The sequence below is a fragment of the Spodoptera frugiperda genome, chromosome 17, assembly GCF_023101765.2.
Source record: "Spodoptera frugiperda isolate SF20-4 chromosome 17, AGI-APGP_CSIRO_Sfru_2.0, whole genome shotgun sequence".
Lineage (NCBI taxonomy): Eukaryota > Metazoa > Arthropoda > Insecta > Lepidoptera > Noctuidae > Spodoptera > Spodoptera frugiperda.
In genome coordinates this window covers 485488-499374 of record NC_064228.1, presented here as the reverse complement: position 1 = coordinate 499374, position 13887 = coordinate 485488, and the positions used below count along the sequence as shown (strand labels likewise).

The 13887-nt window shown below is 32.9% G+C and overlaps 1 protein-coding gene across 3 annotated transcripts in view; it reads right to left on the bottom strand.

Moving 5' to 3' along the window:
* The window catches only part of LOC118276606 (nephrin), a 284280-nt gene that overhangs the window by 62708 nt on the left and 207685 nt on the right, over nt 1-13887 (bottom strand). For all 3 annotated transcript variants that reach the window (XR_004783681.2, XM_035594954.2, XM_035594953.2), the window contains exon 8: nt 10108-10261. Coding sequence is in view for 2 of the 3 variants with exons in the window: in XM_035594954.2 (XP_035450847.2) it covers nt 10108-10261 (154 nt within the window). In the remaining variant the exon portion in view is untranslated. The remainder of the gene's footprint in view (nt 1-10107; nt 10262-13887) is intronic.

Sequence of the window (13887 nt, the reverse complement as noted above, 5' to 3'; positions counted from 1 at the left end):
CGGTAAACTCGTGGCGGACGGGGGTTAAGTAATAAGAGAATTGTACCTTTTATTTTTATTTTCACTCGAGAACTTTTGGCTCGATTTCTCGCTTCGAATTGAGATCGTTCATAGTTGGAGCTTTTTATTCCGAGTATTAAATCTTGGAATACTTCTCCTATAAGTCTTCCGTGTCATTTTACACGTGAGTTTTATAAATAGAGAAATTAATACTTTACTTAGCAGTCAATAAAATATTTCTCCACAACATGTCATCATCAAAATCACTCGTTTTGTAACTTTACACACTTTCAACTGCTCCAAAAACGACACCAACGCCATCTATCTATTTTTTTTATAGAAATAGCCGATAAACGATCTGACAGATCACCTGATGGTAAGCAATCACCGCCGCTCATAGACACTTGAATCACCAGAGGTGTTACAAGTGCGTTGCCAGCCTAAATGACATCGCTTCTAACTTGCACCAGCTACGCACATCATAGCGCTCTATTATCTTACTACTTTTGGTGTGATACCGCGTCTCAAAGGATGCCTACTAAGTATACATGGTTATGTATCATAGTGACATTAAAGGCAGATCTTTGAGTAAGGTATAAATACCTGTGTAACAGTTACGTGAGAGGCGCTAATAAGTGGATCTTGTAGTACAAGTAGAATTAGTTTATATGAGGGATCGGTATTTGATATTGTATAGCTCATCTTTCTATTTCAAGGTGAAACAAACAAGAATGTACTTCACCTTATTATTTGGTTAGTTGTAGAATAAGATAATTTGGTTTCGATGTTTGAATATTTATCCGGTATATGTTTGTCATCGTGCATCTACTATTGATTTGTCTCTACATCACTCAGATGTTTGCACAGCATTGCGCCCACCGTATATACATGTTTATGCATAAAGTGTATAAATAAATATATTAAATAGTCTTTTAGTACCCAAAATTACTCTACTACTATGAATCTCGTCATTGAAATACCAACAGCATTTGCTAGAAACTATTTAATACAAATTAAATAATAACTTTAGTGGGTGGATAAATATTTTTATTTTCTTTGTATTGTCCTACATATGGTACAGTAGGTTTATCTGCGTTAAAATCGAGATTAACAACCATTTTAAACACAAATAAACATTATTATAAAGTTATCGGCTTACTCACGTAAAAAAAAAACAGAAAAAATAGAGAGGAATGGAAACGACGATCATAGCTGAAATCTAAATTTAATCTTCCTCACGTAACTGTTTGATGAGGAACTCATATATAGCATTATATATATAAATAGGATTCCACAATATACGACGCAGCTATTGACACGCTGCTACTGATACTGATACTGATACAAATAAACATTTTAAGTTAACAAAGAAATCTTTTCCAAATAGCAACTGAAATATCACTCAATACTAAACATTATGTTTGACACACCTATCCTTGTAGTCAGCCATCTTTGATTTCTATAATTCTGTCGTGAGTCGTGAGTCGTGACCTTTGGCAACGAAGCAAAGGGTGCTTTCTATTTATACACGCCATTATAATATAATATTCTTCTTAAGTTTACTTCTCAACGTGAGCCGGGAGACGACATTCGATATCTTAATATTAGGTTGGTTTTAAATTGTACACTAATATATTATCTGGTAAAGACAGACTTGTATGTATTTATGGAGCATTTTCTTTAGTTGGTAGGGTGATTAGAATGAGATTTAAAGTATTTTTCTAACTTATTATACTAGCAATGTAACTTCAGACTTCACTATTAAGTCGTTGAAAGATTTTTTGTACTAGGTTTTTTTATTTTGTAAGATGAATTCTAAACCAATAATAACATTTGTATCTTAATGTAACCTATAGTAGTTATATCACAAACTAGCAGACCCGGCAATCTTCTTTTCATCTCAAACATTTTTTCTTCTCACCTTTTGAACCATCCCTGGACTTCTACAAATAATTCAAGATCAAAATGTCCAGCCGTTTTCAAATTTTTGCTAGACTAACGAACAATTGATTTTTATTATAAAGATTAAATGGAAACATCCCCCACGAAGAAGCGAGCTCTAATCTCATTTATTAATAAACATTTTGTTTTCCCTAAAACATAATACAGAAAAAATTCAATAAAAAACTGCATATATCTTGATAAAATCTTCCCATACTATATATAAGATGCAAAATAAGCTGATAATTTAGCTATCACGACATTTGGACACCAGTTGACAGCATGATAAATAGCTAGAGATTAGGAGCGACGTAAGGCCGGCTTGGGGCCAAGTCCGAGGGGTTTTCAAATTTCATTACATTGACTTGAGGCGCGTATTTTTTCTGTTTTACAAGAAAATTGTTTGCTTTATTGCCAAGGTGTGGTTTTAATGCTTTATTGGAAATTACGTCACGTTTTTCATTTTATCTTTGTCGAAGAGCTGTGGTGTGTTTCTACGTATAGATTTATTTGTTTTACTTATAGATAGTACGTAGTTACGTAGAAATTATAGAGGTGTATTTTCTGTGATTTTGTGGAATTTGAAATGGGGTACTGTGTAATGTGTATAACGTATTACTCGTATATAGGTCTTTGGCAAGCAAGGAATAATATAATTAGTGAAACTTAGTATCCAATTATTAAATACTAGCTGTGCCCGCGCGTTCGCACGTTAGTCACTTTTTCCATTTTTCAAAATTAATATTAAAAACTAAACAAATCTAATAAATAAAAAGCGACATCAAAATTGATCAAATATATATAAAAAAAATCAATAGAGTGACGTGCAACATGTAATGTTTATCGACTATCGATACTATTGTATCGAGTCACAAAGACTCGTGACAGTTTTACGACGTCGGCGAACGTACAAAGTATATTTTGGCTTAAGAAACTTTTCGACTTATAAATTTTGCTTTATGGGCTGTATATAACATTGTTGTTTTAGATTAAAAAGTATGAATCAGTGCTTTCGTAAAATGTAGTGTCTTGTAGTGGAATAAAGTAGCTTTTTTTATGGCACGTAACTTTGTATAAACTACAGTCTTGTTAGTAGGTCGAAAGTCTGAATGTGGAAGACAATTTATCTGATTGTAAATTAGTATCTGTCTTAGTTTAAACCCTTAGTTTATTAACTAACTCACTCATTAAAAAGTATTTACTCGAATACTTGATTAATCCAATTAAAAAGTTTTAAAATTATACGTAATCATTTTTACATTCAAATATTTCAACAAAGTATCTTTCATAGTACTCCATTCCATAAAAAATAAGTCAGTCTACAACAATACTGAAACACAAACACAAACACATCACGTAAATAACAAAATCATGTTTGTGAAATAATCGTAACATTATCAAAACACACACACACACATACATACATAGATGACGACACAAAAAGTATCGGTAGGTACACAACAGAAATTTTCCCTCTCAACCAATCTATTCGTTTTATTTACACAATAAATTCAAATAACAATATTGTCGATTGTCGATACATTCCCATCACTACTAGCAAACATTACTCGTCACTGCGTTGTTTATATCGATAATATCGTTATTTCTCGATTCGTATTGACAAAAAATTCTATTTATATCGAGTCTTTTGAATGTAAGGAATTTATTTGGAACAGCACTATATGTTTTGTGTTTGGCAATGAAATGTGCTTTTTCTTGGTGGATGTAAGTTTATTAGTTGATAGAACATTTCCATTTGTGGAAAACTTTGTGACATAAACCACTGCATAACATGATATACAAAACATTGCCATTTTTATTTCGGATAGTGCTGGCTAAAGAAGTACACTTAAATTAATCTAAAAAGGTCAAACTCTAGATACTGTTTACAGTTTTTATATAAAAGTTGGTATAAATTCGGTATGTTTGTATATACATTTTTTTTAATGTAAAACTTATTAGAATTGCCCTATATTTTTTACTGGTAATGGGTTAGCGTTTGGCCAATATCTCTCTTAATGGCGAGCGTAATTTTGGTTGTTGCTCAAATCATATAATGAAGCTTCAGATATCAATATCTTTAAAACTTTCACCTTAGTTTGAAAAATACTATGCTAAAAACCGCATCAAAATCGGTTTATTTATTTTTTTATTTTTCCATGTTTAATATCTTATTTAAAATCTGGTTAAGAACAAACAATATCCCACTTCTTGAAGTCGGTTAAAAATATCAACAATACAACACCAAAAATCACACTTCTATCTATGTCCAACACTGCTTACATCCCATTTATATATAAGTATATCCCAACAATACATGTGGCACATTGTATATGCCACACGCGTCTTTGTGCCAACCTCCCTATATTAACGCCAATAATATGCACACAATTTTCAAGGAGTTTTCTTTGCTAGAAATATGGCGTCGTATTTTCCATTGCTTTTAGCCTTGTGGTTATAACTTGTAAGTTATTGGTAGATTCCTCCCTTTGGGGGGACTGTGATGTACATATATTCGTTTTGTTATGTTATTATTCGTTTTAATGTGTTTGATGTTGTTTTTTTGTGTGTATAATGGAATTATTATGAGTAATTTTTGTTGAATGGTCAAGTCAAGCTGTAGTTACAGGGTTTCAATAATAATGCTTATTAGAATAAGAGTTTATAGCAATATGAAACATGATTTTTAAGCTGAAAAACTCAATAATTCTTTATTTAACTTGCGAATCGTGCTCAAGATCCCAAATCCCATGCTTGCTAGTCACGGTCTCAACGAGCAGCCATAAGTCATAGTTATTCTAATATTTTATTTAAAACTGCATTACAGACATGTTAGATGTCACACTAAATCTCCTAGGATTTAAAATGAAATTCTAGATCTAGAATTCTAATATTAGGTTTATGTAAGAATGTTCTGGAATAGACACTAGCACATGAAGCTACACTTAACTGAGAGATCATGTTAAATGATTATCAACTTTATGTTTTTGCAATTAAGTTTATAATTGATTGAAGAGTTTAGTATAGCTTGACAAGCGAGTCTCGTAAAATGGTAAAAAATCCCACTAACACACAGACATCAAAAACTAAATTATTATAATAATATAAGGTTTTCATGATTGGACACGTGTTTATCTACTAAGACCTGAAAGTCAGCTAAATCTTTACATAATATAGACTCCTGTCACCACTGATAATATTAAATAAGAAATATAACACGTCACGATACGTATCAACTACCTTTTACAACGGAGGTTGAATACTAATTTTCTGAACCTAAGTATTGGGAACTTTTTGGGGGAGAGACTGATTTAATAAGCTATGAAACCTGTACGCTTGAGGTTTCAGAATTGAGAAAAACAAGACCTGTAATGTTAAATTCTAGCTCGTTTTGAGAATCTACAACTCCAAATATACATTGCACGAGTATCAAACGAGAAACCCTGCAGGTATCGCTGATTTGACACGAAACTTTGTTACGATACAATCAACAATAATTTTCCTTGATTCTTAAACATTAATCAACAGAAAAATAACATAAAAAACCATCTCCATTCCAAACCAAACACTTTGCCACAATATCTCTAACACATGCCCATCAAAACCTAAAACAAATTCCTTTCCAAAACGCGTGGAAACGATCGCAAAAATTGATTACATCGACAAACTGTCAGTGACTCTCTAAACAATAACAGGGAACCAAACAAACCCTGTCACGTTCACTTGAACTAGAAGACACAGGCATTCCTTTTAAAAGTCCCAGGCAACGCTAAACTTAGCAAAACGAATTTACCAAAGTAAATGGAGAAAGTGCCTATCTCCGCGTTAAAATAATAAAACTTCGCACGTCAAGAACAGGAACACACTCCCCTCTCTAAGACCCAACTACACTATGAAACTAATAAATAACCGGCTTTTCTTTTAAAAAAGGTAAATGAATAAAGAAAATTTTCTCATAAATTCTTTGGACTAAATAAATCGACAGACTACAGTCTAAGTCAGGTAAAAAGTGAGGGGAAAGAAGTAAAATATTATCGAGATACGGCCACTTTTTAACACTAGTGCTGGGAATTGATTATCGATAAAAGCGATAAGGCTATTTTCCGCTAGGTTAGCGAAATGTCTGGGATTCCATTGTTAATAAATCATTGATTTGTTGTTTCCAATCTCTGCATGTATGAGATTAGATCGGGTTTTATTTTCATTGCGAATGGAAATGTTTAGGGTTTCATATAAAATGTGTTTGTGCTTTGTAACGTTGCATCAATTTAAAATGTTGCAAGTAACGCGTGTAAGTTGGAATTCATGGAAATATAAATTTAAAAGAAGACATAACAAAAATAAATACTTTTATACGAATCTGGAGTACGGCGGTGAATGTGTGATAGTTTGTTAGTGACGTTATTACTCGTAAACGACTTAACCGTTTTTAATAGTGCTACAAAGGATAAACAATCATACATTACTAAGCAAGTAAACTCTCAGCCAAAACCTACTACCAAATTTTCAATCTCATAGTAGAAAATGAAGCCTCCTTAAAGGTATTTAATGTTATTGGTCTGTAGGATCAACAGTAGTACTTGTGTTTTACTAACTTCTAAGTCTAGTCTCAGTCTAGGTCATGAAAAAACCTTTTTATACAATGAAAAGGTTTGTTTGTATATTTCTCTTTGACCTACTTTCTGTCTGATGTACTGGTCGTTGTTATAATTAACTATGCTTTTTATTCATTACCCGCTTCGTGGAATCCTAAGCGATACAAAATGGTAGTCCACTTGTTTGGCCCTGTTAAAATCAAATTTGTTTTATTTTATTATAAGTTGGTAGATGTTTTTCTACGTACTTATCAGAAGTAGTTTTGGGAATAGTGAATAGATTTTTAAATTATAATTATTATTGTTATTTTAGTGAAAACTTTTATATAGTTTTTCTAATGAACACAAGTTTAGGACTTTATTTTATTTTACACAAGAGTCATGTAAAATATGTATATCAATGGAAACATATAATAAAATAAGTCCAATCAAAATAAAACTCTAATACCATACACATAAAATACAAACACAAATTAAATTCAAACAAACAAACAATCCGATAGCTAATCAATTCAAAACCGCATTCATAAAACAGACAATGTCTAACAATTTGTCAAACAATTCACGAAATATTTCAATTACACTGATGTTAATGAATATTTACTTTGTTACTTATCGAGCTATCTAATTATATCGGATTCCACTCCACTGTAAACCCAATTATATTCGGCAAACATTTCTATTTATATCGACACAAATTCCAGTCGATAGTTTAGTTTTAGATCATTGAAAACTATCGATAAAATTTAATGTAGTTTACCACTTCACTAGCTGTTGTATGTGAAATAAAATAAGCTGTGCTTGATAGCTTATTTATAAAAATGTAATTCAATTTAAAACTCTATTTTCTAATGTAATGCTGATATCGATTAAGAAACTATCAACTGTATTATTGTAAATTATATTCTAATGCTAATACATTTAAGATCCCATTTCATATTCATTCTCAACACAAAGAAAGCAATCCATTCTATACTGTAACGAGTTCTACTCGTAAAATTGATTTTCCATTTGTTTCAATAGCACTCCCACAACTCGTAGATACGAAATGCAATTCCAACTTAAAATGCCGCATTTTTATGTTTTTATCGATATGTGTCGCATCACTAGCGGGTGCAGTTAGTGAGGCCCATAAATCAGTTTCCGTCGCCTGTAGGCACGTCTTAATACAATTTTATAAGTGACGGGTGCACGCTACGTGCAGTAGTCGATAAGATCTTGTCGATAGTTTAACGATATAATCTGGTTTATTGTTTCTACTTCAAGTTAAAGTTAAGTGAACGAGGAAATTGTTACAGTGAATGTTTAAGCTTTTGATATTGAGATATTTTCTTTTTATTGTGTTTTATAGTGCGTTAACTGTTGAAACATATTTTTCTGTATTTGTTTAGTATTTGATAGTGTATTTATAGAAAATCGCTTTAAGTTGAATAAGACTGTAAACAAAAAAAAAATCAAAGAACTTAAAATTACCATACATATGGAATAGATAATCGTGCGTAATATTTTCCGAGACAGCACTAAACAAGATGAACAATACGTGACCTGTATACCGAATACTTTATCAATTTTATTTATCGATACCTAGTTGTGATGAATCTGCTTTTTGTTACCGATTCCAGACAAAAAACTGTACATTTACAATTTTATCGATAAGCGTGTCCCATCACTGTGTTTCAGCTTACATAAATCATGAGGACATACGCCCTATCTGTTGCCAGCTTAATACGATCCCCCAAATAGGGGTAGGGGGAGGCTTTTTATAGGCAAAAAGCTGAGTTTGCCAGTTTCCCTTCGCATTGTATACTTTATATTGAGAATCTTTAAGCGTTGTTATTCAGCAGATTTTATGAAAATGTAATGACAAAATTTTTTGTTGTATTTTGTTATGTTTTGTAAAGTTCGATATTTTTAAGTAGCTCCCTGGATTAATGTCGATATCTGAAGTGCTGTGCGAAGGTCTGAAAAGTTTTGCGATATCATCGTTTGGACCAACAATAAAAAAGTAGGAACATATTTTTTCTTTAAGTAGCTTGTTGGGTAAAATGATAAGTTGAATTTAACTTAATTATACATAGGTTTACATAATCATTTCTGAAGGTTTAATACATTAGCTCGTGCTTATATAAAACTTATTTTTTATAGCACAGCTTATAAAAAACAGGAGCTGAGCTAAAACTATTGGTAATATTGTGAATGCTACAAATCCAATATATGAAAGTTTCAGAGAGAATTTCCAACTGAAAACATAGTAACTAATACAAACGACACTATTTCACGCTTTTCACGCCTGAAAACTCACCAAAGGCTGTACTCGCATTGATTTTCAGCCAACGGAAGCGGGTTCGATGTTCGCGTCTCTGAATTTTTCAGTACTTCCATATAAATATTTATGTAGGCCACACTTTCGCGCGGTTACGTACTGAAAAGGCCGTGAAAAAAATCTTGAAAAGCCTGATTCTGTTTAAGTAGGTTTCAGGAATCAGGCTTTTGAGGGCGCACGTGGAGATTTATGCTTTAATGTAAAAGGTTAATATTTCACGTTGTATTTATTCATGGCTACTTTTACACCAAATATGGAGTCGTTTTTTTAAACGACAGGTAGGTAAAAGAGTAGAAATAATGTACACATTTTTCCAAAGATCCTATTGAAAAAGTCTGCAAGCCCAATGCCAAAATTCGTGCCCACAAAACTATGTATAACTGAGCACTTTCCAATCATAATACTAATCTTGATTTGGAGATCACACACACACACACACACACAATCAAAATCTACACGATATGAAAATTAAGTAATTAATGAGTACAAAACGAAAAGCACTCTACTTAACATTAATATCACAAAACAAATTACAGCTCAAAATTAAAGATTCATTTTCACCCAAAAAAATCTAATTAAACTTAGATTCTAATTAGTATGTTCGCTAATTACGTTTTGTGTAATTACATTCTTTTCTGAGTCTCCAAAGATTTTAATATCTTTTGAGGTTTTTTAATCCTACCCCTTTTTAATTATAAATCAAAGTGTGAGCTTAGGTGGGTTTAAGAATGCTTGAAATTAGATTTCTGCAACGGTTATGTTGATTACTTTACTCATGGATATGGTGTAGGTAGATTTAATTTTCCACATAGGCGATATAATATTAAAGAAGGAGTAAATTAAAAGTACCCTTAACCGTCGAGCATGCATGATAAGACTGATGACTGTTGATGAAGCGAAAGAGGAGTTTAAGATTCGTAGCAATTGGAATTCCATTGTCTCTGTCTACTCCCATGGGAGACAGTCGTGAGGATATGTACTAGTCTAAGTTTCTAATATTTTAGTTACTTTGCATATTATGATAATCAGATTATTACATCTGCTATTCCTAAACAGGGTAACAAAAATGTTCTTTCATTCATAATTAATAAATAATAACAGTAGACTCCATGTTATTAAAAAAAAGGAACATTTCATAATTTCCAATTACAATATTCTTGGGATTTTTTAACCCTTATTCAGTAGAATTTTGCGTAGGACTAATCCTGATTAGGTTTAAACATAAATTGCGCATTTTTCTCCACTTACCTATAAGCCATGCGTATCTGCTCCCCATTCTTGTACCAGATGAGCTGAGCTGGTGGGTTTCCCCCTCGACTTCTACAGACCAGCTCCAGGCTCTGTCCTCGGCGTACTGTCTCTCCTTCCGCATAACCTTCGATGTAGGGAGCACCAGGTGGATCTGAGGAAAAGAATTTGAATGTCAAGCCTTTGAGTATTGAAGAGTTATACGGGAGTTGGTATTGAGATTTTTGCGTAGGAGTAAATATTGGGCAGAAAAAAGTTTTGTTTTTGATTATGTTTAGTAATTACGGACCAATTGGAAAGGTTAAGAGCTATGATATTATTATGTAAGAGGTCGATCTATAGATGGATCAAGATTGATTGTCCCCTTCAAACCTCAAAAACCAGATCAAATTTAAGTACCAGAGCTCATTGCCATACAAAATATACATATGACAGGGTCTACCATAATCCCTTTACTTGGAAGGTGGTATGACAATTAAGTCTTTAAAGAGTTTAGCAAATGCTCCAGCTATGTATGTATGTTAAATACTGATATCAGATGCAATCCAGATGTACCCTTAGTATGAGTTCCATCATTATCAGCCTATTCTCGTCCACTGCTGGACACAGGTCTCTTAATACGAGTTTGCTTTACGTTTTTAAAGTAAATCAAAAAGAGCTCGCGTTCGGCGCTCTCATTGGTTGATTCATTCGTACCAACCAATAAGAATAGGGAACGCGCTCTCGTACCGATTACTTTAAACGTAAAGCAAACTCATACTAAGGGTACTAAGGATACTGAATGACCTTTCAGTACTCAACCCTCAAAGGTCAGAAAGGAAAATAATATAAGAGAAGCGTCTGAAGCCAGTTATGACGGGCAACCATAGCCCACAACTAATTTTCGATGTAATGATTAATTATGTGTTCAGCACTGTTGTAGTACGATGTAAACAAATCGCCAATAATGATTTATGAGAGAAAACAGCCGTGACGTCACTGTGTACAGACGAACACTTCAACTATTGTCTGTTTTGATTATTTTTGTTTTGTTTGTTTTGTTTGTATTTGTAGATATGTATTTGTTTTTAATAGGGATTTATTGTTATTGTGCAGTTGTTTATTTATACGTTGTTTTATATATCCTGATATTTAGATGTTAAGATTACAAAATTTAACACATTGAACGCCGTGGTGGTCACCGGTGACCGACGTTAGCGGAGGATTTGCCCTCAACAGTTTTCTATTGACAGTCAAAGACTTAACATGAAATTTTATTATAAAGTAACTTAAAGCATCGAAAAAGTAATCCAAATCGGAGTCGTGAGGTAGAGTGATCAAAAGACTGGTGGCATTACCATGGTAAATGGCAATGCTTAACCTTTGAAGGTAGTAGCCAGCCTTTCGGTAGAAATATGGTTGTAATATTTACTTTGCCGTTTTTATAAAATTATAAGTATGTTCCTAAACAAGTTATCAGGAAAATATCAATCATATAATACAATAATATAATAATATCATCACATCACAGACAGATCGTAAAATCGTTGAAAAGGCGAACGAATCGACGTCGCACGCGAATATTTTATTCAAGGGAACATTGAGAGGTACGTAGTAACACAAAAACAATATGAAGTACACAACAGTATCATCTTTCACCCCTTGACACACAACAGAAACTCTTTTGTTTAAAAAAATCCCCTTCTCTTATTGCCAACACAAAGATACTGAAAATGATCAAAAAAAAAAGAAAAAAACTTATAAAGATTTTTTTTTCACCACAAAGAAACACTTTTCCGAACGACTGTACAGGAAAATTGCCTTCGAGGAGAGTTCATTAACCCCAAAACGGGGTTCCGTATTATTAATAAGGGTTCCTTAACAAAAAATATTAAAATGATTTTCATCTTGGGAGTCATATCATTTGTTCGTGGGATTACACGGTACATCATTGGTTTAAAAATATATAGCATACTGTCTGTGCTTACATTTTTCGTTTGGATTTTGATAAATCGTTTCGTGGGCAATGATTAATATTTTGTTTTAGGGGAGAACTCACGGGGACTTAATTGTATTATTCGCGAAATATCCATTAATTATGTTTAGCTCTAAACAAAACATTGTTATTTGTATTGAGGTTGTTTATACGACTGCTGGGTACGCGGTTTTAGATTGAAAGAGGTATGAACTAAAGAAGATTTTTAAATTTTAGCTAGAGATATTAGATATTAGTACCTATGGTGTTAGAAATAAGGTCCGTTTCATCATTATCACCATCTTATCAACATGAACTGAAACTAGATCCGACAATAGGTATTCTATTTATAACTAATTACTACGAAACTATTTTCCTATCACATTGAACAATTAACAATTCTAGGTAATACTGAGCGCTGTCCACCTACAAGACCTATATACATATATATAACAATAGTATCCGAAAAATATATGTAGTGGGTGTGACAGGATAGCGTCTAGACTTCTCTTGTGAGAACAATAAACACAACATACATATATAAACATATAAATATATATGTCTTTCACCAACACCCACGTTCCTACTAATTCCCTAAGGATTTATTTTCTATCTTCAAGTATGTAGAAAATATGCCTCATCACTACGCATAATCACCCAATCCTTCACCCACCTTATTCCATTATTATTATTATTTACCATCCATAACACAAACATCTTAAAACCCCAATTTGAATAACCTAAAAAACCTCTTCACTATTGACATTAATAGCAGAACCTACTTCGTCCCGTAACTATTACTTCCTAAGGGTTAAAACCGATATATTTTTATCACGGAACCCTTAGACGTTTTAAGCTTGAATAGTTTTATACGAGTTCTCGATCGGTAGGGTCAATTCGTACGAGATGAAGCATTGATTCCGATATTGTAACGGGCCCCTATTCCGATTGGCTTATTATGAATCTTCTAAGTTAGATTACAAAAGTTATTTTTATGAATTACATAATATTAGATCTGTTTTCCTCTTGGAGGGAAGAGAGGGTATCTTTGGTTTGACTTTTAAAAATATATGGCGGGTTTTGGGTATGTTGTTTGGCAGTAAACTCGATAATCACAATGGAGTTACAATAATAGAGTGGGTACAATTTAATCCACCCAAAAAGTTTGTAATCATCGTCATCAACATCATCAGCCTATAAGTGGCCACTGCTGACCAAAGGCCTCTCCTCACACGGAGAAGGTTTGAGCATTAATCACTACGCTTGCTCAATGCGGGTTGGCGATTTTAAACGTATAAATAATTAGAAATTATAAGCCCAGGTTTCCTCACTATGTTATTCTTCACCGTATATCAGTGATGTCTAAATAATTTAAAAAAGTACATGCAACTCGGAAATTGTCACATTGGTACTTGCCGTTGGTAGGTTTCGAAGCCAAATGCGTCTTAAACTATCACGACATATAAAAAGCTAGTAATATACTATTGATAAGGATTACATTTAAATACAATCCCCCACTATCTACAATTTTACTAATAACTACTAGAACTTCATTGGCTATAGTGTTACATCATTATAATTTACATAATTATGTACATATGTGGAACAAAATATTGAAAAGATGTCCTCTCACTGTCAGTTACATCTCGTCCTCTCCTCGCCTCTCTTATTCCATTCTCAAGGAATAATTAAGTACAGCTTAGGGTTGGATGCCACTGGAATATTTCTAGGAATTCCATTCTTGGAATTATTTGGATGTCGTCAACTGGGAGATTGGTTTCAGTGTTACAGAAAATTCGGAGATTCTAAGCTTTGTATTCTTGTTG